Source organism: Hypanus sabinus, chromosome 5 (assembly GCF_030144855.1).
Source record: "Hypanus sabinus isolate sHypSab1 chromosome 5, sHypSab1.hap1, whole genome shotgun sequence".
NCBI lineage: Eukaryota > Metazoa > Chordata > Chondrichthyes > Myliobatiformes > Dasyatidae > Hypanus > Hypanus sabinus.
This window is the reverse complement of record NC_082710.1, coordinates 43,493,027-43,520,281: the sequence shown is the minus strand read 5'-3', so window position 1 is coordinate 43,520,281 and position 27,255 is coordinate 43,493,027. Positions and strand designations below refer to the sequence as shown.

General features: G+C 46.1%; 1 protein-coding gene across 2 annotated transcripts in view; it reads left to right on the top strand.

The window, feature by feature from the left end:
• The window catches only part of LOC132394105 (fructose-1,6-bisphosphatase isozyme 2-like), an 84,962-nt gene that overhangs the window by 44,659 nt on the left and 13,048 nt on the right, over positions 1-27,255 (top strand). For both annotated transcript variants that reach the window (XM_059969853.1, XM_059969854.1), the window contains exons 4-5: positions 8,976-9,116; positions 14,187-14,324. In XM_059969853.1, the coding sequence (XP_059825836.1) occupies positions 8,976-9,116; positions 14,187-14,324 (279 nt within the window). The remainder of the gene's footprint in view (positions 1-8,975; positions 9,117-14,186; positions 14,325-27,255) is intronic.

The window sequence follows — 27,255 nt, the reverse complement described above, 5'->3', positions numbered from 1 at the left end:
TCTTTGGACTGTGGGAGGAAACTCAAGCACCTGGGAAAACCCATTCATTCCACAGAACGGCACTGAATTGAACTCCAAGCTCCGGAATTCCCTGAGCTGTAATAGCATATCGCTATCCGCTACAGCTACTGTGACCAATTAACCTACTAACCCCTACGTCTTTGAAATGGGGCAGGAAACCGGACCACACGATCATGGGGAGAAGGTACAGGCAGCAGCAGGAATTGAACCCTGGTCAGCGGTGCTATAAAGCAAAGCGCTGAACACTACCCACGGAAGGTCTCCTTCCCCCCTTTACCCCAGTCCTGATGAAGGGCCTTTGCTGAGGACGTCCAGCAATGTGTGCTTGTTGCTCAAGGTTTACGACCATGGTGGGATTACCCTCACCCTGGTTTAGCAGGGCAGTGCAGTTTATAAAGGTGTTTAGTTTTGGATCGTTCCAACGCCAGACCCCTGATTCTGCAAATGGTGGCGCTAACATAGCAACGTGAAAACATAAATTATCAGCATAGACTGGGGATCTGAGTTGACTACATGCATTGATACACACCGGCTGGTTGTACATTACAAACCACATCGTGGCAGTTGTTTGAGACATGCAAACAAAGGCTCCCAGCTCTCTCCCCTCCCCTATCTAGATCTACTTCCCTGTCAACTTTCACCACTCTTTGGTCCACCTCCCACCTCTGACTCCTTCTCCTCATTGTACTGGTCAATTCCCCCACCCGCTCCATTCTCAGTCTTGATCTGAAACAATTTTTTTCATCCCAAAGAGGCTGCTGGACCCACGGAGTTTGTCATACAGGTTTCTTATTCCAGCATGTGCAGCTTCGACATCTTTCCATAATGACAGTGTGACCTCATCCCCTCCCATAAAGAGGATGCAGGGAAAGTTCACTCACGAGTGGAAAACAGAGGCATTGTTGGAAGGCTGAAGGAAGACTTTATGTAAACAGCATTTGTCTGATGTGACCTTATTAAATAGAGCTATAATGTTCTTAGCGTACATTTCTGCAGCAATTAATCTCTGGAGTTTTCACTCCTGATGTCTTCAACTGCCCTTTTATACTATTTTCCCTTGAATCATTCAAAGGCTTTGCTTGTTCTAACAAACAAGAGATTCTACAGATTTTGGAAATCTTGAGCAACACACACAAAGTGCTGGAAGAACTCAGCAGATCTGGCAGCAAATTGAGGCCTTCTGTTTGGTCAGGGTAGACCATGGATGTTGCGTCCCAGCTGTCTACATAATACGCAAGCCAGGACAGTATGATATGGACCACAAGCCCAATACTAACAGGGATATTGAGGAGCAGATAGGGAAACAGATCCTGGAAAGGTGTAATAATGACAGAGATGTCGTGTTAGGAGATTTTAATTTCCCAAATATTGATTGGCATCTCCCTAGAGCGAGGGGTTCAGATGGGGTGGAGTTTGTTAGGTGTGTTCAGGAAGGTTTCTTGATACATTATGTAGATAAGCCTACAAGAGGAGAGACTCTACCTGATTTAGTATTGGGAAATGAACCTGGTCCGGTGTCAGATCTCTCAGTGGGAGAGCATTTTGGAGATAGTGATCATAATTCTATCTCCTTTACAACAGCATTGGCGAAAGATAGGAACAGACAAGGTAGAAAAGCATTTAATTGGAGTAAGGGGAATTAGGAGGCTATCAGGCTATTGGAAGCTTAAATTAGGAACAGTTGTTCTCAGGGAAAAGTACGGAAGAAATGCAGCAAACGTTCAGGGGATATTTGTGCGGAGTTCTGTATAGGTACGTTCCAATGAGACAGGGAAGTTATGGTAGGGTACAGGAACCGTGGTGTACAAAGGTTGTAATAAATCTAGTCAAGAAGAAAAGAAAAGTTTACAAAAGGTTCAGAGAGCTAGGAAATGTTAGGGATCTAGAAGATTATAAGGCTAACAGGAAGGAGCTTAAAAAGGAAATTAAGAGAGCCAGAAGGGGCCATGAGAAGGGCTGTCAGAGGTTACTGCAGGACATTGATAGGATGCAAAATCGGGCTGAAAAATGGCAGATGGAGTTCAACTCAGATAAGTGTGAAGTGGTTCATTTTTGTAGGTCAAATATGATGGCAGAATGTCGTATTAATGGAAAGACTCTTGGCAGTGTGGAGGATCAGAGGGATATTGGGGTCTGAGTCCATAGGACGCTCAAAGCAGCTGCGCAGGTTGACTCTGTGGTTAAGAAGGCATATGGTGTATTGGCCTTCATCAATCATGGAATTGAATTTAGGAGATGAGAGGTAATGTTGCAGCTATATAGGACCCTGGTCAGATCCCACTCGGAGTACTGTGCTCAGTTCTGGTTGCCTCACTACAGGAAGGATTTGGAAAGAAATAGAAAGGGTGCAGAGGATATTTACAAGGATGTTGCCTGGATTGTGGAGCACGCCTTATGAGAATAGGTTGAGTGAACTCGGCTTTCTCTCCTCGGAGCGATGGAAGATGAGAGGTGATCTGATAGAGGTGTATAAGATGATGAGAGGCATTGATAGTGTGGATAGTCAGAGGCTTTTTCCCAGGGCTGAACTGCTTGGCACAAGAGGACACAGGTTTAAGGTGATGGGGAGTAGGTACAGAGGTGATGTCAGGGGTAAGGTTTTTACTCAGAGAGTGGTGAGTGTGTGGAATGGGCTGCCGGCAATGGTGGTGGAGGCGGATACGATAGGGTCTTTTATGAGACTTTTCGATAGGTACATGGAGCTTAGAAAAATAGAGGGCTATAGGGAAGTCTAGTAATTTCTAAGGTAGGGACATATTTGGCACAACTTTGTGGGCCGAAGGGCTTGTATTGTGCGGTAGGTTTTCTATGTTTCTAAGCTGTTCTCCATGTAGCAAGCTCCCCCTCTCCATGCAGTTGAGGAATCCAAAGGAAGAGCAGGGACTAATACAGTTTGGCACCAGCGGTGTTGCAGAAGTTGCCAGTCAGCATTGAACTCAACATAGGACTGCGTTAGGGACTCCATCTCCGGATTTTATCCTCAGGGTTAACTCCTGAACCTCTTCCAATAAGTGGATATAGCCGCAAGGTTAACTTCTGTTGTGATTTGGGATCAGAGTTTTCCTTCTCTTAGATGAGCTGCCAACCATGGCTGGTGAGCCCCATCTTCCCAAAGCAATTGGTTTTAAGGTGCCAGTAACCCGTCTCTTCCCCTTCTCCTGTCAGTAGAAACGGTTCCACCGGGCTTCGTAGCTAATCCACACATGAAGGCCAGGAACTGGATTTGGTTGTCAGAGGCTTTCTGAGAAGCATGCCATTGGGAGCATTTAATAGGTTGTGGGAGCTTATCCCCACTACCAGCTCCAGGTATAACAACCTTAATCTTAAGGCAACAACAATGGAGAGGAATATAATCAATGTCTTAGTCTGTTCCTCCAGCATTTTCTCTGTGTGTTACTCCGGTTAACTTTTGTTATGTTTTTTTTGTCTATCTCCTAAATATGAACCAGTCAGTAAGAAGTATAACATAAACTGCTTCAAGAAATGCAATGTAAGCTACAGCAGGAAGAATGACTGTTAATGAACAACAAAGTTTAAAGTAAATTTATTATCAAAATACATATACGTCTTCATATACAACCCTGGGATTCATTTTCTTGCAGGCATACTCAATAATTCCATAATAGAATCAATGAAAAACCCTACTATGCAAATACATAAAGAAATAAAAAATAATAAACAAGTGAGCAACATCTGGACCTACTGTGTCTACTCTTTTCTCACCGATGCTGCCTGACCTGCTGAGTTCTTCCAGTGTTGTGTACATAACCTACTGTGACTGTTTTCTTCTACCAAACAGCTGATAGTCTGTAGAGAACTTTTAAGTGTGAGCTAGTTCAGAGTTTGTGTGAGCCTGGATTTAGCACAGAACAAAGAATGTAAACAAGTTTATTTACATATTTCCTATCAGCAGAAGTTCCATATATTTATAGAGAAATAAACAAAGTATTGCTTACTTGAACTGAAAATAAATCTTATCTTTTCTGGAAAGCAATTGGAATTGATAAAAAATAAAGCTAATTTAATGCCTGTAAGAATGGACTCTCCATTGTCCATGAGGATACCGTCCTTGACGCACTGCTGCACAGTTTAATATTTTACTTTAACTCTTTCCTTACTATTTCCACAGCATAGTTTTGGAATAATGACCTATACCCCACTTGAGAGGCTGAGCAGTGACTCTCGCCAGTTATTCTCACAGCAACTCCCATTCCAAGAATCTCAATGACCAGGAAGAACAAGGACAGTGGGAAAATGGAACCATTACCACTTGCAAGCCTCTTTCTAAGTCTCCAAGTGACAAATCATCCTTAGAAGTATATTGTCGATCCTTCATCATTTCTGAGTCTCAGTCCTACGTCTCCCAACCCAATGCCTCAGTGGAAGGATTTGTGGTTCAAAAGGCATTGTATCATCAGCTTCTCAAGGGAAATTAGCAGTGATCAATAAGCATTGGCCAAAATGCATTCTACGCACATTTTAAGCAGGAATTTGGAATGTCGCCACCCACCCTGTTAGCCTCCAATGCAACCGAATCCACAGTAAGATCAGTCTTCTAGATTGAACCTCTGTAAAGCACCTGGCTGGTCTTGTGTATATCAGTTGGTGGGGGGTATTCGCAGACATTTATAACCTCTCTTAGTTTCAAACTGAAATTCCCTCCTGTTTTAAGAATATCTTCTTGGTAATTAAGAAAAACAAGATAAAGTGTCTTAATGACTGCAGGGCTCTGAAATCCATCATCATGAAATGCTTCAAGATGCTGGTCATGGCAGTCTCCCAGACAACCTTGACCCAATGCAATTTACCTACAGTCCGATGTAGCCACCATCTCCCTGGTCCTACACTTATCTCTGGAGCACCTGGAGAGTAAGGACTTTTTACATTAAACTTCTACGGATTTTCCACAGCTCCACCTTCAGTACTATAATTCCAAGCAGCTTCATCTCCAAAGTCCGGGACCTTTGAAACTAGATCTTTGACTGCCTGACACAGTAAGGATCGGCAACAATACCTCCACCACAGTTATTCTCAACACTGACACCCCACAAGGCTGTATTTTCAGTCCCCTACTCTACTCACTGTACATCACGAATGCACAGGCAGAGTTTGCTCTAAAACCACCCACAAGTTTGCAGATGATGCCACTCTAGTGGGACAGATCTCGTGACGATGAGTAGGAATAGAGGAAAGAGGCAGAAAGCCTAGTGGTATGGTGTCATGACAACAAACCTTTCCTCCATGTCAGCAGAAGAGCTGGTTATTGATCTCTCCAGGATGGGGGTGGGGGTGGAGTGGGGCACGTGCTGAAGTTGAAAGGGTTGGCAGCTTCAAGTTCTGAGGAGTGAACATCACCCTCAGCCTGAACAGGTCCAGCTATGCAGACGTGATGCCCAAGCAAGCTCACTAGAACCTCTACTTCTTCAGGAACTAAAGAAATTTGGCGTGTCCCCTTCTGCCGTTGCCAACTTTTACCGGTGCACAGGAGAAAGCATCCTACCTAATGCATCACAGCTTGGTATGGCTACAAGAGACTGCAGAGGGTTGTGGATGCAGCTCAGCATGTCACAGAAACCAGCCTTCCCTCCACGGACTCTGTCTATATTTCTCGCTGCCTCGGTAAAGTAGCCAGCATAACCAAAGACCCCACCCACCCCAGATATTCTCTCCTGTGCCCTGTCCTATCAGGCAGAAGATAGAAAATCCTGAAAGCTCATACCATCAGGCTCAAGGACAGCCTTTGTCCTGCTGTAATAGGACTATTGAATGGTTCCCTAGTGTGAGATGGACTCTTGACCTCATAGTCTACCTCTTTTTTGACCTTGCACTTTATTGTCTATCTGCACTGCACTTTCTCTGTAACAATAACATTTTATTCTGCATCCTGTTATTGCTTTACCTGGTACTGCTTCAACGCACTTTTGAAATGAATTGATCTGTATGAGTAGTACGCAAGACAAGTCTATACTACACCTTGGAAACATATGAGAATAATAATTTCATTATTGTTATTATTTCATAATAATAAATTCATTATTTCATTAATTCACCTTGCTTGCCAGTGATAGCCAGGTCATGAAAATTAACAGACAGTAATCAAATTGAGGTACCCCACCATAAGAAATACCTGTCCCCTGCTTCAGTTATAAAGGTCAGAGGCCTGATCTCAGAGTTTCTGCCTCATTTATACACTGCTTCCTGGCAGGTGGACAGAGCTTTTCTTGTTGCAGTTACGTAGATACTGCTTTCGCAGAGATGAGGGGAAACAGCAAAGGAGGAACATAAGCAAAGGATGTTGGAAATTGGGACAAAGGAAACACTTAAAGCCACAATGTCACCTAATGAAGCTTCTTATATTTTCAAAGTTCAAAGTAAATTTATCATCGAAGTATAGATACTAAAGCAACTTTGAGGTACAGTTTCTTGCAGGCACCCGCAGGAACACAAAGAAATGCAATAGAATCCACATTAAACCACACACAACAAAGACTGGCAAACAACCAATGTGCGAAAGAGGACAAATGTAAAAAAGTAGACAGATAACACTGAGAACATGCTCTCGCCCTGAAAAGCACTGAAGGTGAGTCCACAGGCTGCGGAGTCAGTTTGCGCTGAGGTGTGTGAAGCCGATCCTGGAGCCTGGTGGCTACAGATGCAATCTCTGCCAAATCTGGCAAGACTTCTGCACCACTGGACCAGTGGTAGTAGCGAGATGAGAGGGAGACGAGTAAAATGCAGGCAAATGGGATGGGCTCAGGTGGTGGATTTTGAGCCATTATTACCGTCCCGTTAATCAGTGTTGTCTGCTTGCAAAGTCAGCATTTGAAGTCAATGCATGATTCCCACCTCCCTCTATAATATTCTTTTTCTATAACTATGAGTGAACAATCACGGTAATAGGTCTCAAACTTCTGATCCAATTTCGGACAACAGATCAGAAGCATGGGTTGCACATACAACCCATTATTGCATATACAAAATGCAATGAGGAAATTGTATTTTGTATACCAAATAACAATAATTTTTCTGCCTTCTCCCCATAAGCTTTGATTAGTAAGGGAGTCAAAGGTCATAGGAGAAAGGCAGGAGAAGGAGGTTGAGAGGGGTAATAAATCAGCCACGATTGAATGGTGGAGCAGACTTGATGGGCCAAATGGCCTCATTCTGCTCCTATGTCTTATGGTCTTATGCAAATATCTGTGTGTTAGAGTAAATTATAAAAGAATGTCCAATTTTTTGGATGGTCAGCACTTGGACATAAACATTTCAAAGCATATGTAAAAGTATTTTATGTGTGATTTGCATGTAAAAAAGTGCAAAAGTGTTATTTTCCTATCCAGTTTTTGGTTTATATGTTGCTATTTGGGAAGATCTTTGGTTCAATCCAAGATCTGTGTCAAGTTAACGGACCTCCTTGTGACTTCAGAGCATTCTATTTTGAGAGGGGAAAATTGTTGGGGGGGAGGGGTAGTTCAAGCTGTTTACGACCTCCTGCTTTGGAACACGTGCCAACTGGATATGACTGTGAGATCCCTTACAGCCCGTGTTCAATTAGACCATCACAAGACCCATATGAAAGTATTAATCTCAGTTTGGTAATGGACTTCGGCATTCATAAAATTGTAGGTTATCATAAGTCAAACACATGTCAGGAGGAGCTGCCATCTGTGGAAAGAGCTCTGAGTCAGCACAAGTTGAGGGCAGAAAGCTGTAGACGATGTCATGATGCAAGGATTATTTTAACATGAACATTCAGCAGGACAGTCTGGTTGAACAGGAGAAAGAGCTAAATTAATGATTAATCATTAAAAAACTCAGAACAGATGTATTGGAGGAACTGTTTGGGAGGAATGCTTGTCTTTTCAGATTGTGTCTGGTGAAAGAAGTTGTCCTGTATGATGCGTAATAGGTAAGTTGGTTTCTGAAAGAAATGAAGAACTATAGAGTCTGCTGGACATAACAAAAAGATGTAAGATCTGCAAATAAATTGTGAGAAGCAATGAGAATCTGAGATTGCAAAACACAACAAAACCAGTAAAAAAGGGAAGCATATATAAAGATCTGACACTAAGAATTAAATCTCAAACGCAGTTTGGCAATAGATGCAAGTTCATTTTCAGCAGTTAATTACCAAATAAAAACATGTTATTAATTAACACAGAGCAGAGTATTACTTAGGAAGTCTGGAGAGCAGCATTACATTTCTTCTCTTAGAGTATCGTAAAAAGACAACGAACCAGGTGGGCAGATAGAAAAATTGGAGTATGCCTTATTACCCTCAGTCACAGGATGGTTACATAGAATGTCTCTTCCTCTGTAAGAACTTCTTCACCCTGTCACCCTGCAACGGACTGATATAGGACAGCAAAGCTTCCCAAAGTGAAGGGAGTGTTTATTTGCTCCTAATTTTCATGTTCCGCAGTTTGATCAGGATTGTAGAACGTAATAAGTAATTTTGTTCATGAAAAATAATTGCAAAGTGATCGTTTGGAGTGCGGAACGTAGTCAGTTCAACAACGAAGCAGCACTGTACAGGTAACATAACATTTATTTGGGGGGGGGAAAAAAACATCTTTGAGCCAGCTACTACATTCAATGTTGCAACCTTTTCTTTGTTGAGAGTTAAACTGGGGAAATATGCCAGCAATGCTAATGAAGGAGGACCAGAGGAAGACGAGAGACAAAAATCAAAATTAGAATTCTGAAGCTCTTTACGAATAAAATAGGTTTGGCAATTTAGTTAAAATATAACTATCAAAACAATAAACGTATTCTTAACACATGATACAAAAAAATTTGATGTTTGAATAAAAATTATTAATCACAATTACTAAGTTACTGCATGTCATCCTGTGTTTTTTGCAGTAATTACACATGTACAGTATATTCAGTAAAACAAATGCAACAGTTTAACTGTGCAACAGGCTAACGGATCAATTCTTTCACTTTGGCAGGATGCTTTAGAGTCACCTACTGAGCGTGATGCTCTGGAGCCGGGGCGGAACATGGTGGCTGCTGGATATGCTCTCTATGGCAGTGCTACCCTGGTAGCGCTCTCCACAGGACATGGTGTCAACTTCTTCATGTTAGACCCAGTAGGTAGCTGATCAAATTATTGCCATTTCTGATCTAGTGTGCAACCCAAGTGTTTGTGCCATATAATACCTGGAAACACTTTGTTACTTTTGTTGTTCACTGTCAAATTTGGGGGGTAGGGATGGCAGGGAGGGGTAAGTAAAAGAATGTAAATTTTTGTTAGATTAGCACTTCAATTCGCTTTGTGTCATTATCGCCAAATGCTCATTTCTACAGAAGGACAGCTGACATAAACAGTCTCTGGCAAAAGATGGTTGAAACTTCGAATGCACAAGAATAAATCATCAATCTTCATCCGTGCCCGCAATTTACTCCCGTTCGCCCAAGGTGACCCGCTGTCGCCCCACCAATAGTGCAATACTTTGGTGTAAATATGGTGTAATGCCCCCTCCAGTACACACTCACAACCCAACTATCAGACAATACACCAAAGGCGAGTAAATAATTGCAACTTTATAGTTATTTCTTAGTGATGGGTTAGTAGAAACGGATAGCCTAAAGGCGCCAAATCAGTAAGTTTATCAGCTTGTGCACATAATATTTTAATACGTTGGAGCTCACGCCTCCAGTTCCATCCACAACAACCTTCCGAGCCTTTGGCCACTGTCCGAACTGCCAACTTCCAGTGTCTGCCACCCTGAAGACTCTGTCCGCTCCTCACACCTCCACCCTGCTCGCTTGCCTCGCGAAAAAGACCACGAACCTCCACTCAGCTTACACATACAAGATAGCATAACAATTCTCCATTGGTTAGTTACCCCCTTATCTACAGTCATAACCCAAACATTCCAGATACAGAAACCCATTACAGCATTAAGTAACATTACAGAGAAGCCATTTTGTTAGCCTGAACAGTTAACACCACAGTTACTGGTACTGAGAGCCCTACAATTAGATGCACTAGCACAGTGTTAATGTCTCTATACATTGTTGTATCTTCCTATCCTCCTTGTGTCCCCCGTGTTTTAACAACGGCTCAAAGCCGTATCTCATATTCATTGTATATCAACGTTCAAAGTAAATTTATTATCACAGTACATATATGTCACTATGTACAACCCCGAGATCTGTTTTCTTGCAGGCATACACAGTAAATATAAGAAATATAAGAATCATTGAAAGACCATACTCAACAGGGCGGACAAAAACTAGTGCAAAAGACAACAAACTGCAAATACAAAAGAAAAATAAATATAAAAAGCAATGATTATTGAGAACATGAGAGGAAGAGTCCTTGAAAGTGAGCCCATAGGTTGTGGGAACAGTTCAGTGAAGGGGCGAGTGGAGTTATCCCCTCTGGTTTAAGAGCCTGATAGGTGCAGGGATTAACTGTTCCTGAACCTGGGGTTGTGAGTCCTGAGGCTCCTGTGCCTTCTTCCTGATGCAGCAGGAAGAAGAAAGCATCGCCCGGATGGTGCAGGTCCTTGATGATGGACACTGCTTTTCTGCGACAGCTCTCCATGTAGATGTGCTCAATGGTGGGGAGAGCTTTACCTGTGATGGCAGAGCCATATCCATTATGTTTTTGCTGGATTTTCCACTCAAGGGTATTGTTGTTTCGATACCAAGACCTGGTTTAACCAGTCGATATACTCTCCACCACACATCTCTAGAAGTTTGTCAAAGTTTTAGATGACTTTCCGAATCTTTGCAAACCTCTAAGGAAATAGAGGTGCTGCCGTGCTTTCTTCATAATTGCACTTAATGCTGAGCCAGGACAGATCCTCTGAAATAATAACACTGAGGAATTTAAAGTTGCTGACCCTCATCACTTCTGAGGACGGGCTCATGGTTTCCTCCTTCTGAAGTTGATAATCAGCTCCTTGGTCTTGCTGCTGTTGAGTAAGAGAGGGGTTGTGGCACCACTCAGCCACATTTGTCACCATCTGTACTGTACGCTAATTCATCACCACCTTTGATTTGGCCAATAACAATGGTATCAGCAAACTTGAATATGATATTGGAACTGTGCTTAGCTGCAGTCGTAAGCGTAAAGTGAGTAGAGCATTTCAGAGGACCTGCCTAGTACCCAGCATGTGGTGAATTATGTGCCTGTCTGGACACGCCCCTGCTGACTGCTCCTGTGGCTCCTCCCACAGGCCCCTGAATAAAGGCGATCTGAGGCCAGATGCTCGGCCTCAGTCTCCAGGACATTGTATGATAGACACTCACTCCTGGTTCCTTCTTCCAGTCAATAAAAGCCGATATCTCGCCTTACGTCTCAGTGTGAGTTATTGATGGTGCATCACCAGCATGTGAGTGCAATTACAAAGAAAGCACGGCAGCTCCTCTACCTTCTTAGGAGTTTGCAAAAGTTTAGCTTGACAGTTAAAACTTTGACAAATTTCTATAGATGTGTGATGGAGAGTATATTGACCCAGTCCGTCAGAGGTAAAGCCCCCCCCAATCATTGAGCACATCTCCACGGAGTGTTGTTGGAGGAAAGCAGCATCCATCATTTGGGAACTCCCCCCCAACACCCAGGTCATGTCTGTTTTCACTGCTACCATCAGGAAGAAGTATGGGAGCCTCAGGACCCACAGCACCAGGTTCAGGAACAGTTATTAACCCTCAGCCATCAGGCTCTTGTACCATAGGGGATATCTTCACTCATCTTTACTTGCCCCATTATTGAAAGGTTCCCACAACCTATGGACTCACTTTCAAGGATTCTTCATCTCATGTTCTCAATATTTATTGCTTATTTATTATTATTATGATTTCATCTTTCTTTTTGTATTTCCACAGTTTGTTACCTTTTGCACATTGGTTGCTTGTCCAGTTGTTGCAGTATTTCTTTGATTCTGTTAAAGCGATTGGATTTATTGAGTATGCCCACCAGAAAATGAACCTCAGGGTCGTATATGGTGATATATATGTACCTTGATAATAAAATTACTTTGAACATTAGTGTTCTGTGCAAACTTCAGGCAAACACAGGAAGGACATTCTGACGCAAAAAGCTGCTTATCATCTCCCTTTTCATGACACGGTCAGAACTTCCAGCCTGATCCCCAGTGATAAGAGTCTCTGATATCAACTTAAAAAAAACATCCAGTCATTAAAATTTGCAAAGCCTTGATAATCATGAGCTCTGTAAATTGCATCATGAAGTGGGTGAGAAATTTGTGTGAAGTCAAGGAAAGGGTTGTAATAGTTGGAGGAAGGAGGGCTGAGGGAGAGTGGAAAGGGTCAGGTGACACTGAAAAAGAGATTCAGGAATGGAAGGATCAAAAGTGAGAGAGGCAAGAGCGGTGTATGTGGAGGATGCTGGGAGGGGGCAGTAGGCAAAGGCATCCATATTGATGCCAACTATACGCGCATGAGGATAGAAATGAATAAATGCCTATAAGTTTGCCCTGCCAGGTGTGAGTGCAGCGGTGCGTGATCTACAGTTGCCCTGAATCTAAACCTTACTACACCCAGCCCATGTGGTATCTGATGTGTGGTGACTACCCCAGTTCAAAGATGTCACACACAGTCAACTTCAAATCCACAAGACGAAGTTCAGAATCTGAAATGTCAGGGCAGCTCCAGCAGTGACGGACATGAACAATGCTCTGCTATCCTACCATGGGACCTCAGACGCTCTGACAATGACATTGTGAAAGGACTCATAGGGCAAGAGGGTAGGTGCTCCACCTCCCGGAACAACAACTCTGTCATCACAGGGTCAGTTTTGCTGTCAAGAAATAGCATGTTTAAATTGTTACCCTACGCCTCCTGTAGGGTAACTGAATTCCTTCTGACCCTTGGGCTGACTCCAACAGAGAACTGGCACGTTGGTACATATGACAATCTGTTGAAACTGATGAGGTGGCTAAGAAAGACTTTGAAGAAACCTTGGTTTTAGGGCAGTTTCAATCTCTGCGTTGAAGAAGAATGATCAGTACAGAGGGACTCATTCCAATAGAGTTCCCCTCCTGACAAAAAGCTTAAAGTGCAGTCTTATCATAACCAGCACTGCTCACCAGGAAATCAAGATCAGGACCTCATAGCGACACCCCCAAATTAAGCACTGATACCTGTTAGACAACATAACAACATAAAAAATAAAAGCTGGAGTTAGCCAAAGGGCCTGTTCTATGATCTATGAGTAGGCAACTTGGATTGTGCCCGATCTTCTGGGTAAATGTTTTTTGGCACTGTGTATTTTTCCAAGCACCCATACCCAGCAAAGAAGCCCTGGGTAGTTCGGGTAGTTCTGATAGGCAGGCCACTTTGTTTGCAGGCATAACATCAGACTTCAAAAGCAGATGGTTTCGTCCAGGTCCCCTCACAATAAGAGATTATTGAGTGAATAAAAGGAAAAATTCAAGGATGTTTTCAAAGCCCTGAAAAGGTGTGACATCACCATCCGTTATCCGGGAGCCTTGTTTCATGACAGTTTAAGGAGTACAAACACTTGGGATGCCAGTAAGAACCTTGACTCTAACGTTGGAAGCACACAGAAGCCAAGCATAAACAATAGGTGGAGTCCAAAATTCCCATCAATTTGTCCTGTCAGGTACCTCCTGTCCCAAATGTGGCAGTCTGTACCTCCTGCATTAGATTCTTTACCTACCTCACACCCACAGAACTGGAGTAAAAGCAAGATCTGAGGAGCAGATGAAAAGCAAGTGCATCAAAAAAAGTTACATTTATGGGAACTAAGTATGATTGCTGGAAGATATTCACAAGTTTTTAAATGATAGGATCATTGCTAATTATCCCCCTAATCTGTTTCATATTAACGGCAATTACTTGACTACAAATGAACAACATTGCTGTATGTTGTAGTAATTACTGCAACATCAGTGCTAAAATCTTGGACTGTTGCATGTAAATATGAGAATATTTATCTATCCATTCATCTATCTATCTCTCTACCCATCTATTTGTTTAATAATTTAGTTTTAAAATTAAGCTATACTGCATGTATTGTAAATATCTATTTGTACGGGCTGGAGTAGCTCCATAATCTTGGTGTCTTGAGCATCGACAATAAAGTTCTACTCTGTTCTGTAATTCTAACAGCCTAAATTTATATTGTCTGATACTCCAATAATACTCTTTCCTTTTCTCCTCAGTCTATAGGTGAATTTATTCTTGTGGAACAGAATGTGAAAATAAAGAAGAAAGGGGCTATATACAGTCTGAATGAGGGCTATGCCAAGTACTTTGATCCTGCACTCACGGAATACATCCAGAAGAAAAAATTTCCTGAGGTATGGACTTAGTTCAATGAAAGGAAACACCACCGATTTTTATGAAATTCAGATGTAACAGATTCAAGTGACTTCCATTAAGAGACAAAAATGGGTAAAAAATGTCTCAAGCTCTTGAAAACATACTATGAATTTTAAATTTTTCTTGTAAATCAACTTGTTTAAGAAATTAAAGCCATCAGTGGAATTAGGGGAATGAAACACACTCTGATACAATCATCCAAAATCTGTTGCAATGCAACGTGCATAGGTTCAATGGTTCCTCCTACTCTGAAGGAGGCAGAAGATCCTTCCTTACTGTTTAATACACGGCTTGGTACATCAAGACATACTAGAAATATGGATACCCATCTCACATTAATCTTTTCAAGTTAAGTACAGCTAGTCTACAGAAAATTTAAATCCATGGGACCAAAATTCACCCTGGAAAATCAAAGTTTATTTTGTATGGGGCATTTTCTCTTTCAATACTTTTATAAATGTATACAAGGATATATAACAAATACAGAGTATATAATATAAAAAAATTACTAACAGAATACAGACAATAGAAAAATTGAACTGTATAGGACTGAGTAACATATGTGTATATAGTAACTCCAGTAATGGTACCAATACTGTAAATTTATAGAAGATACATCAGGAATTTTATATATATAAAAATAATCTAGCCCCTACCAAGAAAGCCAAAGGGTAAAAACAAGGAAAGAAATATTATTGTTATATTATTAAAGAAAAATTATGTTATTCTTTGTTAACAACTTAGCAACACTTTTTAAAAAAATATTTCTTTCCTTGTATGGGGCATTTTCAACCAAACTTGAAGCCAATATCTCATCTACTACTGCATGTTCAATTGACAAATTAGTACTTCAATGGAAATGCTCCAACCAATGTCATTAATATCCCATCTGTTTTCCTACTGGGTCAGATATGGTAATACAGTTAACACTCATGAACGAGGATTATATGGTAAACCAAGATTATCGTGCAGCCGGGTACCACGCTGGTGTAGCGGTTAGCATATCACTTTACAGTACCTGCGATCACGGATAGGGGTTCAATTCCTGCCTCTGCCTGTAAGGAATTTTTATATTTGCCTTCTTAAACACTGGACTTCCTCCAATTCCCCCCCACATTCCAAAGAGCTAGGGTTGAGTTTAGTGTGTTGTGGGTGTGCCACGTTGTCGATGGAAGCATGGCGATACTTGAGGTCAGCTCAACACAATCCTTGCAGATTTGATTTGTTGCAAATAACGCACGTCTCTGCATGTTTCAATGTACATGTGACAAGTAAAGCTGATCTCTTGCAGATATTAGATAAAGACACTGGCAAAACAGTGCAATTCCTAGACCTCGTTTTATTAGGTGAAGCATTGTGGAATGATATGGACTGGGCAAGTGAGCTAAAACTATTTGACATGCAGGATTTCATATTTCAGCAAGGTGCCAGTAAGTGGAGGTGGAAATGTAGCAGCTTTGCTGAGGGTGCAATCCTGGATGCACTCAACAATCCCGGTGTATGATAACGGCAGCGTGGTTTTCTGCTTCCTGCTGAATGGGTTTGGCAGCAAACTAACAAATGACATGAATGCAAAATGCAGGAATCCCACATCTTACTGAGGGGAAGAATGCAAGTCCCTGAAGAACTTAACTACCATCAAGGACAATAAGAGGAATAAGTTGTAGTGGTAAAGGAAAGTAGGTGGAGAAGGAATGCGGCTGTTTGAATGGGCTGTTTCTGTGTGCAGTCTCTGTATTCACAGATGTACGGTTCCTTCAGGTTGTTATAACTGAGGATGGTAGTGGGGATTAAATGCTCCCAAATAGTGTGCATCTCAAATAGCCTCTGACAACCAAGTCCACCTCCTAGTTTTCACGCGTGGCTTAGCTACTAAAGCCTGGCAGAACTGTTCCTATTGACAGCAGACGGGGCAAAGGCGGATTACAGACAGTCACAGCAGGTGCTCATCAGCTGTGATTGGCAGCTCATTTGGGAGAAGGAAAACTCTGATCTCAAACGTCTGCTTCTTGGGGCGATACCAACTCATGGGAAAGGTTTTGGGAGTAAACCCTAAGAGAAAAATCCAGAGCTAGAGTCCCTAAACCAGTCCTACGTTGAGTTCAATACTGACTCCAGCGATGCCACCGGTGCCAAACTCTATCGGTCTCTGCTATCCCATTCGATTCATCATCAATGTGGAGAGGGGGAGCTTGCTGCAGGGGCAATAGCTTGCTCTCCATGCTGTGCTGCCCTGGCTTGTAAATCACATGGACAGCTGGGAAGCAATATCCCTGGTCGACACCAACCAGTGGAGAATGTTGTACAGAACGTGGCAGGTTATGTTGACTGCAGCGATAGCCCTCAATAAAATAAGCCCATGGAGATACGGCTTTAAGGAGCCCTGATGTGAGTTTGATGGTATTCTTTGCACTTGCCTATTTCCTAGTCTACAGTCAGCTGGCACTATTCTCATTTACTCCAAGCAATAGCCCAATTCTATCGACTTTATTTTGTACAAACTTGCTGATAAACAGAACTTGAAGAGCACAAGCAGACTATTCATTGAGTACACTGTTTAGTGGGCAGTCTGATCTTTGAACGATCTGAACATGCAGCTAGTTTGGAGTTATTGACTGATGTTGCTCAACATTCACGAGTTTAACTGGTTACTCTCCAGACTCTGAATGCTTATCGAAAGTAAAACAAGTCTCATGACAAATATCTTTGCCCTCACCGATTCTCTTCAGAGGACCTGGACATTTTGCCTGAACTAAGTATGGGTTAACCTCCAGTGCCAGACTCATACATTTGTTCCTTTGTGACCCGTAGCTATGATTGCCAGGAGGTTGTGTGTCTATGGTGCATATTTCTTTTACTGAGATACAGCGCAGTGTTCTTACAGAAACACCTGCATGATGCGAAGCTAGGGCACCTCATCAGTGATGTTACCTGGGGTTGTCAGGTGTTTCGGGTCTTTCAACATCATACACCCTCACCCAGGCGAACCAACTGGGGTTGATCAGACCCCAGCCTATGCCCCAGCAGCAACCCACAGATCTGCCCTCTTTATCCAGAGCCATCTTGATGCTTTCTCTGCTGTGTCTGTGGTGGTAGAAATGGCTCTCCTTCTCTCTCCCATGATTCCAAGTGCAGTGTTTACTTTGCAGAGCGACTGGCCTGCAAAGCCACGATACTCGACCTCCATGGGCCAACACTTTGCTCTCCAGCCTCTTCTCTGGCAGTTGTTCTTCAGATCTTCATACTCGGCTCTTCTCCACTCGTAGGCCTCCTCCATGCGTTCTTCCCACGGCATGGTAAGCTCAAGCATAAGAACATGCTTCAATGAGTCGGACCACAACACAACGTCAGGGTGCAATGTAGCCTCTGTGGCGTGGGGAGGGAACTGCAGCTGTTTTCCCTGGTCTGCTTTTAGCTTCCAGTCCTGCGCAGTGTTGCATTGGTCTATCCCTCTCTTTGACAAAGCAGATGGTATTCTTGACTGGGCTTGTTTCCCAGCAGATGTTAGGGGTGCTGCAGACGGTCTCAGCAATTGTCCGGAGGACCTGGACGTGCCACCTCGATAACGGCCGTCGGCAAGAGCTGTGGGGCAGCAGCTCAGAATATGCTCTAGCGTACCGGTCTTCTCACAGAGGGGGCAAGCTGGTCGTTCTGCAAGGCCCCAGCAGTGCAGGCTGGATGGGCTAGGAAGGACGTCATAAACAGCCTGGATGAGGAACATGATGCGGTGTGGATCCACCTTCCAGAGTTCGTTCCACGTGATCTTTCGCTCGTTCACCTGCTCCCATCTGGTCCAGGCTCCTTGCTGTTTCATTGCCACTGCTCTGCTGGTTCTCTCCTCCTCCACAGCTGCCCTTACTTCATTCTGGACCAGTCCTCGTCACTCTTTCCCCTGTACTTTGTCAAAATGGGGGACTTCAAGGCTTCCAAGTCCACTCTTCCCTTGGCGACGGCCCCCACCAGCACTTTGCGGCACAGTCGCACCTCAGCTTCTTCCATTGCAGCCTCCGCTCTCCACTTTCTTCCAGTTCTCACTGTCACTCTCACTCCGGCAACCCTTGGATCTGAAGATTCCCGGAACTGCAGCACCCCTCGTACTCCCGAAACCTTGATCTCCTCCTGATGGATTTCAGGAGGAGCCTCAGTTTGCAATTATTCCCGTACAGAGCGATGCTGCTGATGTTCCTTGGTAACCCAGCCATGTTCGCAGGAACCGGCTGACTACAGTCTCTAATTCAGCAACAGTGGAAATTGAAAACTCATAGAGAAGCAGTGGCCAGACGATTCTTGGTAATATATCGTGCTGGTAAATCCATGCCTTAAACCACCCTGGAAGGCCAGTCCAGTCAACCTCTGACAAACGTTGTTCAAACTCCCCACAGGTGTTTCCTATTGCCACCTTCTCTCTGAGTGTTGCATCAAACATCTTCCCGAGACTTTTAACAGGGTTCTCTGTGATGGTAGGAATTGGAATGTCCTCAATAGAGAAACGAAATTTCTCCTGTACTCTCCCCTTCTTCAGCACTGCAGATCTTGAAATTGCAGGCTTAAAGGACATCCTTGCCCACCTCATCAACCTTTCCAGCCCCTTAAGAATCCACTTAGCGCCAGGCACAGACTCCGTGGTGATAGTCAGATCATCCATGAAGGCTCGCATTGGTGGTTGGCGGATCCCAGATCTTGATTTCGGGCCTCGACACTCTGGCTCTGCAGAGTTTACCAGCATGTTCATTGCCAGGGGGAAAAGGATGACTGAGATGGTGCAGCCTGTGATGATACCAATCTCCAGCCTGCACCAGTCTGATGTTATTGGCCCTGTTGAGACTCTCAGATGGAACTCGTTGTCAACCATAAGGAGGCCTCTGATTCCTTCAGGAACGTGGCGCCTCTTCAGAGTGTCTTCAACATCCTTGTGGGGGATTGACCCTTAGGCGTTGGCCAAATTCAACCACAAAACCACTAAGTCACCCTTGTTCTCTCTGGAGCCTCTCTTAGGAGCTGTGTGATGTCTCCAGTGTGCTCCAAGCAGCCTGGTACCCTTGGAACGCCACCCTTCTGGACGGAGGTGTCGATGTAATTGTTCCTCAGGAAGTACTCTGTTAGGCACTTCGCCACCACGCTGAAGAAGATCAACACTCGGCAAGGATATTATCCTAAACTGGCCGATGTTCTTGGAGTTCTCTTCTTCTGGAATCCACGCTCCGTTTGCATACTTCCACTACTTGGGTACTTTGCCTCTCTTCCAGACGACCTTGAGGATTCTCCACAGCCGCCGGGGAAGCCAGATGTTGTAGGTAGTGCCACTTGGACCGAGAGCTGAGAGGGGGAGCTTGCTGCAGGGGCAATAGCTTGCTCTCCATGCTGTGCTGCCCTGGCTTGTAAATCACATGGACAGCTGGGAAGCAATATCCCTGGTCGACACCAACCAGTGGAGAATGTTGTACAGAACGTGGCAGGTTATGTTGACTGCAGCGATAGCCCTCAATAAAATAAGCCCATGGAGATACGGCTTTAAGGAGCCCTGATGTGAGTTTGATGGTATTCTTTGCACTTGCCTGTTTCCTAGTCTACAGTCAGCTGGCACTATTCTCATTTACTCCAAGCAATAGCCCAATTCTATCAACTTTATTTTGTACAAACTTGCTGATAAACAGAACTTGAAGAGCACAAGCAGACTATTCATTGAGTACATTGTTTACTGGGCAGTCTGATCTTTGAACGATCTGAACATGCAGCTAGTTTGGAGTTATTGACTGATGTTGCTCAACATTCACGAGTTTAACTGGTTACTCTCCAGACTCTGAATGCTTATCGAAAGTAAAACAAGTCTCCTGACAAATATCTTTGCCCTCACTGATTCTCTTCAGAGGACCTGGACATTTTGCCTGAACTAAGTATGGGTTAACCTCCAGTGCCTGACTCATACATTTGTTCCTTTGTGACCAGTGGCTATGATTGTCAGGAGATTGTGTGTCTCTGGTGCATATATCTTTTACTGAGTTAAGTGCAGTGTATCCTTTCCAACCCTTTGAGCTATGCCGCCCAGCAATCCTCCGATTTAATCCTAGGACAAGTTACAGTGACCAATTAACCAAGTGACCAATCTGGTACTTCTTTGGAATGTGGGAGGAAACTGGAGCACCCGGTGGGGAGAACGGATAAACTCCTTACAGGCAGCAGTGGGAATTGAACTGGGGTTGCAGGTACTGTAAAGCGTTGTGCTAACCACTACACTACCATGCCACCCATATCAATGATGATCCTGATCCCCAACTTAGTAAAGGTCAGTGTTTCATGATGGAGGAATCCTAGGCAACATTAAAATTTCTTAATTTGGGGACATTTATCCTTTCAGATTTCCTTGTAATGTAGAAGAAAGCCACTCAGCCCATTGTATCTTTACCACTAACAGTACAATCCCATTTCTCCACTATATTCCTATATTGATTTGTCCTTGAAGTTGTCCATTGACAGTTCTTCGATACCCCCATTCACTTAGTGTAGGAATAATCTAGGAACTAATTAACCTTAAAACTACTGTACCTTTGGGATGTGACTGGAAACAGAAGAGCATGCAAACAGAAATTCATTCTTTAAGAGAAATAAAATGGTGTTAATATTGTAGAAACATTGCAAAAAGATTTAAATTAATGTTAAATAACCCAAGAAAATCCTAATATGCCTGAGATAATTTAAGGAGGTTTCTTCCCTCTTGTATAATAAGTGAAAAAATAGCAGGTGTATTACATAAGCAAGCAGTAAGATATTGAAATTGGTCCGATAATGAAAGTGTAGATTCAGATCACTTACTTGCTTGTAGCTGCACTCACCTCACTACTGTAGTTATTCAGGAAGGGAGGAGGAGATTCTACTTAAACACATAAATGCAGTGCCCATCACATTTCCAGTGAAGTAATTTTTTTAAATTAAACAAAATAGACTTTATTCAAAAATAAAATGATATACAATAAACCATTCAATGACTTTCAATTCTTTACAACTGTTTCCATTGCTGTCTTACATTTTCACATTTTTCACCACCCACATGGCACTCTGTTATTCCATATTTACATTCCCTTATTTAGGGGTATACACCCCACCCCCCCACCCCTCAACTCCCGCGGGAGAAGAACCCTAGACTGTGGTCCTTCCCCACTGGGCCCTTGCGGTGGCTGCACCGAGTTTGAGTGCGTCCCTCAGCACGTATTCCTGCAGCCGAGAATGTGCCAGTCGGCAGCATTCCCCCACGGACATCTCCGTGTGCTGGTAGACCATCAAGTTTCGGGCCGACCAAACAGCGTCTTTGACCGGATGTTGGTCTCAGTGTGCGTCCCTGGGAACAGCCCGTAGATCAGAGAGTCCTCTGTTATGCAGCTGCTGGGGATGAACCTCAACACTGTCCTTTCCATCCTCCTCCACACCTTCACAGTGAACCCACAGTGTGCAGAGGTGGGTCACCGACTCCTCCTCACTGCAGTCCTCCCATGGGCAGTGGGGTGTGTAGACGAAGTTCTGGGCGTACAGGAGGGATCAGACTGGGAGGGCCCCTCTCACTGCCAGCCAGGCAAGGTCTTGGTGCCTGTTGGTGAGGTCTGGCGGTGAGGCATTTTGCCAGATGAACTGGACAGTCTGCTCAGGGAACCACCCCACTGTGTCCATCTCGTCCTTCTCCTGCAGGACCTTATGTGCTGGCCACTGCCTGATGGCCCTGTGGTCAAAGGTGTTGTCCTGAAAGAACTTCTCTACGAAGGTCAGGTATGGCGGCAACGACCAGCTGACGGGGGTGTTGCGTGGGAAAGGGGCCAGACCCATCCTTCGTAGCCAGGGCGACAGGCAGAACCTGGACACATAGTGGTACTTGGTGCCCACAACCTGATGCAGCCACACATGAAGCTGTCCATCAGGGTGAGGGCGACATTGGGGATGTTTTTGCCCTCGTTGTCCAGGGACTTGTGCATGGTGGTCCGTCTGACCCGCTCCATCTTGGATCCCCAGACGAATCTGAAGACGGCTCGGGTGATTTCCGAGCTGAAGGAGCGGGGGACTGGCCACACCTGCGCCAAGTACAGCAGCCCTGAGAGCACCTCACACCTGATGACCAGGTTCTTGCCCGCTATCGAAAGGGAGCGCCCTCCCCACAGTCCCAGTTTCTGTTTGACCATACAGTCCGCTCCTGCCAGTTCCTGTTGCACGCCTCGGCCCCTCTGAACTGGATCCCCAACACCTTCAGGTGATCAGCCCTGATGGTGAAGGGGACGCTGGATCGGTCGGGCCAGTTGCCGAAGAGCATGGTTTCGCTCTTCGTGCGGTTGACCCTGGCCCCCGACGCCTGCTCGAACTGTCCGCAGATGCTGATCAGCCTGCGAACTGACCTCAGATCAGAGCAGAAGACGGTGACGTCGTCCGTGCACAGGGAGGTTTTGACTTGGGTCCCTCCATTGCCTGGCAGTGTCACCCCTCTTATGCCCCCATTCCTCCTGATGGCTTCGGTAAAGGGTTCTATGCAGCACACGAACAAGACAGGGGAGAGAGGGCAGCCCTGCCTGACTCCAGACCTGATGGGGAAGCTGTCTGTTTCCCACCCGTTGACCTGCACTGCGCTACAGATGTCCGTGTAGAGCAGTTTGATTCAATTCCGGATTCCCTCCCCAAATCCCATTCTAGAGAGTACATCCGGCATGTACGTGTGCAATATCCTGTCGAAGGCTTTCTCCTGGTCCAAGCTGACCAGGCAGACGTCCACCACCCCCAACCCCCCCCCCCCCCCCCCCGTCCTGTACGTAGGCGATGGTGTCCCTCAGCAGCGCGAGGCTGTCTGAGATCTTCCTGCCCGGTACAGCACAGGTTTGGTCTGAGTGGATCACCTGCTCCAGTGCAGACTTGACCCTGTTGGCGATAGCCTTGGACAGGATCGTGTAGTCCACATTCAGGAGTGAGATGGGCCTCCAATTTCTAATGTCTTCCGTCTCCCCCTTCTGCTTGTAGATAAGGGTGATGATGCCCTTCCTCATGGATTCAGACATGCTGCCTGCCAGCAGCGTAGCGTTGTACACTTCCAGCAGGTCGGGGCCCGTCCGGTTCCACAGAGCCAAATACAACCCGACCGGTGAGCCGTCGCCTCCGGGAGTCCTACCCGACTCAAAGGAACGGACGGAGCCAGTCAGCTCGTCCAGGGTCAGTCAGCCCGTCCAGGGTCAGCAGCTGCTCCAGACTCTCCCGTCGCTTCCGGGAGTCCTACCCGACCCAAAGGAACGGACGGAGCCAGTCAGCTCGTCCAGGGTCAGTGACTGCTCCAGACTCTCCCGCTTGCTGTCGTCTAAGACCTGCGTGATAGACGACAGGAAGCTGCGGGAGGCTGTGGAGTCTGTGGCCTTTTCTCCGTACAGACCGGCATAGAAGGACCTGCAGATTCTCAGTATGTCTGTCTGTGAGGATGCGACTGAGCCATCCTCTTCCTTAAGGTTGTGGATCACAGAGCTCCCCCTTTTGGAAGAAGAATCGTGAGCACGTCTCGTCCTGCTCCACGGTTTGGACCCTCGATCGGAAGATGATCTTGGAGGACTCGGCGGCAAAGTGCTGGGCCTGCCAGCCCTTCACCTCCCGCAGTTCCTCCCTGACATCCACCCCCCTCGACTGCAGAAGGAGGAGTTGCTGCAACTCTGTCCGGAGTTTACCCCTGCCTTGCTCTCTGGATACCCTTGTGGATGAAGACCCTCTTGATGTTCTCCTTGGGGGCTTCCCACCAGTGAACCGGGGAATCAAAGAAGGCTTTCAGAGTTCTCCAACCCGTGTACTCCCTCTCTAGTTCCTCGATGTTCTCTGGGGTCAGCAGCTTGACGTTCAGCTTCCACGTCCCCCTCCCTGCCTTCCGGTCCTCCCGCAGGTGGCAGGTGGCTCGCAGGAGGCAGTGGTCAGAGAGGAACGTGGGCGTGACGTCGGTGGTTCTGACCGTGAGGGGCTCTGACAGGACGAGGAAGTCGATCCGGGAACGGGCTGAGCCGTCCCATCGTGTCCAGGTGGCTTGCGGCTGAGCTCCACCTGTGGGGGTCACCAAAAGCGTGGCGCAGCCTGGCTGTCTTTACCATGTCCATCAGGAGTCTGGAGGTACCGTCCAGCCCGCCGTCGGCCTGCAGGATGGTCCAGCCGCATCAATGGTGCAGTTGAAGTCTCCGGCCAGAACGACCGGCCGGGCCGTCACCAGCAGCGGTGGGAACTGCTCGGGGACGGCCAGCCGCTCTCTCCGCACGGGGGGAGGCGTACACGGTGATCAGCCGGAGCGGAGTGCCCTGGTATTTGACGTCAGCTACCAGGAGGCGCCTGGCAACCGCCTCTTTGACATGGGTGATTGAGAAGTTGCCTCCCCGTAGCAGAATCCCCAGGCCGGAAGCATGACAGTCGTTACCCCCCGACCACACCGACAAACCCTGGGTCCACCAACGCGACCACCTCCGGTAGTTGCCGAGGTGTGGCAGTCAGCACTCCTGGAGGAAGGTCACGTCGGCCTTTACCGAGTCCAAGTACTGGAGCGTGCTGACGCATGGCCCGGTACTCTTCAGACTGCGCACATTGACAGATGCCAGTGAAACGTCCGCCATTTAAAGTTCTTTATTTCAGCAGCACACTGTCCTTACCTTCACAGTCCTGAGCCTTCATGCCCACGGCCTTTGTGAAGTCCTTCACCTTCTGTGGGCTCAGGATCTGCAGGTTATCCTCCCCTGGGTGTGGCAGTTCCTGTTCTGTCCCGGGGGCTTGGTGTCTCCGAGGTCTGCTGCCCCTTGAGGCTGCGAGGCGCCAGACGTGGCTCCGCTCAAGGGTTCCCGGAGCTGGGGGTCTCTGGTGGTCTCCGCCTCTTGTGCTTGTGCTTGCGGGGTGGCCAGCAGATTTTCCCCACTCTCTCTCCTCCTCTCCGCTGGCTTCATCCGCCGCTTCGTCTGCCGGGACTGCTGCTGGCCTCCTCCAACTCCTTCCTGGTCTGAAGTGGACGGGTTGCTGGAGGCTGCGTGGTCCCCTGCCTTTCTCTTCATGCACTCCTTCCTCGTCTGTGGACGGGTTGCTGGAGGCTGCGAGGTCCCCTGCCCTTCTCTTCATGCGCTCCTTCCATTCCGCCCTCTGTCGTTTGGCCGGAGCTTTTTGGGCCTTCTTTCGTTTGCCCACAACGCTCCAGCCTTCCTCCCCCTCAGCTCTCCCCTCCTCCATGGACTCTTCCTCCTTTTCCTGTGGCAGGTCGGGTCCTGGAGGGGGCCCACGGGGTGGCTGTGCCTTCTCCTCTGCTGGCATCTTCCTTTGCTTTGGGCACCACTTCTGCAGGGGTGTCGGGTACATCCGATCCTGCCGGGGCCCTTCCAGTGCCAGCACCTCCCCTGGTCACCTGTGCATAGGTGCTGGCATGTTTCGGACGGGCCCTGTTGGTGTCTCCGCAGAGGTTGCAGGACTTGGCCTGCATACAGTCCTTGGTGAGGTAACCCTCCACCTTGCAGTTCCTGCAGATTATTGCTCTGCACTGGGCTGCAACGTGCCCCGCTTTGCCACAGTTGCGGCATACCCTGGGTTGCCCGGCTTAGACCTTGTAGCCTCGGCTCCCTCCAACGGCGAAGACCGAGGGTGGGTGGACGACGCAGCCGTTAGAGTCCACTCTCAGCTTCACCTTGACCTGCCATTTGCTGGTCCAGCACCCCAGGCTGTCCTTCACGTCCAGACAAGCTCCTACGCTCTCCACATACCGAGTGAGGAATGTAAGGACGTCGGCCACCGGCACGTACGGGTTGAACATGTGCACGGTGACGGTCCGTTCCTGCTGGGCGGCAGTGAAGAGGGGCTGTGCTTGTAGCAGCGACAGCGGCGCCTCTCTCCCCTTCTCCTGGAATTGCTGGAGCAGCTTCTGCCACCCTGCGGGTCATCGGAAGGTGACGTCGAAGAACCCAGCAAAGACCTGGACGCAGTAGATGTTGTTGATTGTAAATCCACAGTAGTCCATCAAGACCTGATGAAGGTCACTCTGGTGAAGCCATTGCCCGCGTTCTGGCATCGCACTGTCAGCTGGACAGTGTTCTTGATGTCCGGGCCTCGGGCTGATGTACTGCTATCTTCCGCCATCCTGTTCACCACTGTCGTCGTCATCACTGGAAAGGGGTGTTAGATTGGGAGCCAATCAGCATTAGGCTCCACCCCTGCATCAGCACAAAACCTTCTCTGCCTTCCAATCGTCGCGTGTCCCAAGGAAACCCCACTTGATCTTAGCCAAAAGGCCGAGAAGTAATTATTATAAAAAAGGAGTGTGTTTAGTAAAATTCCTGGCCCAAATCTCTATAAAATGCTGGTTTGATCAAGCTAACCAAATTTGTCACCAAATTTTAGCATAGCAGTTGGTGCAGCAGAAATTTCCTAGGAGTGGTCAAAGTGATTAAAGGCTTCACCTGGCTCTTGAAATTTCAGAAATTAGGCTTGTCTTTTATTGGAATAGAGACTGTTAAGGAGAAATTAGATGGAGGTTTTAAAGATAAGGAGATCACCATTGGCAGAATGGGTGGTATGGCCAGAACACGGATTTAAAATAATTATAACAAAAAAAAAGAAAAAGAAGAAAATTAAAGAAGGAGGCGGTAGTTATGATCTGGAACATATTCTGAAATGAAATGGAAATTAATGGCAGCAGACTAAAGTGCCATAGTTTGCAGGACGTTCTGGCAATTCTGCACAAAACGTAGGTCAAATCATTGCCTAATCTCCAGTTCAGCAATCACTTGCAAACATACAAACCCAGCATACACTGCCTGTTCAAAGTTGGTGATTTCCAAATACAGCTTCAACTTTAGATTCCACAAGAGCATAAAACAATAAGACATTGGAGAAGAGTTAGATTATTCAGCAAATTGAGTCTGTTCCACCATTACATCATGGCTAATTATCATT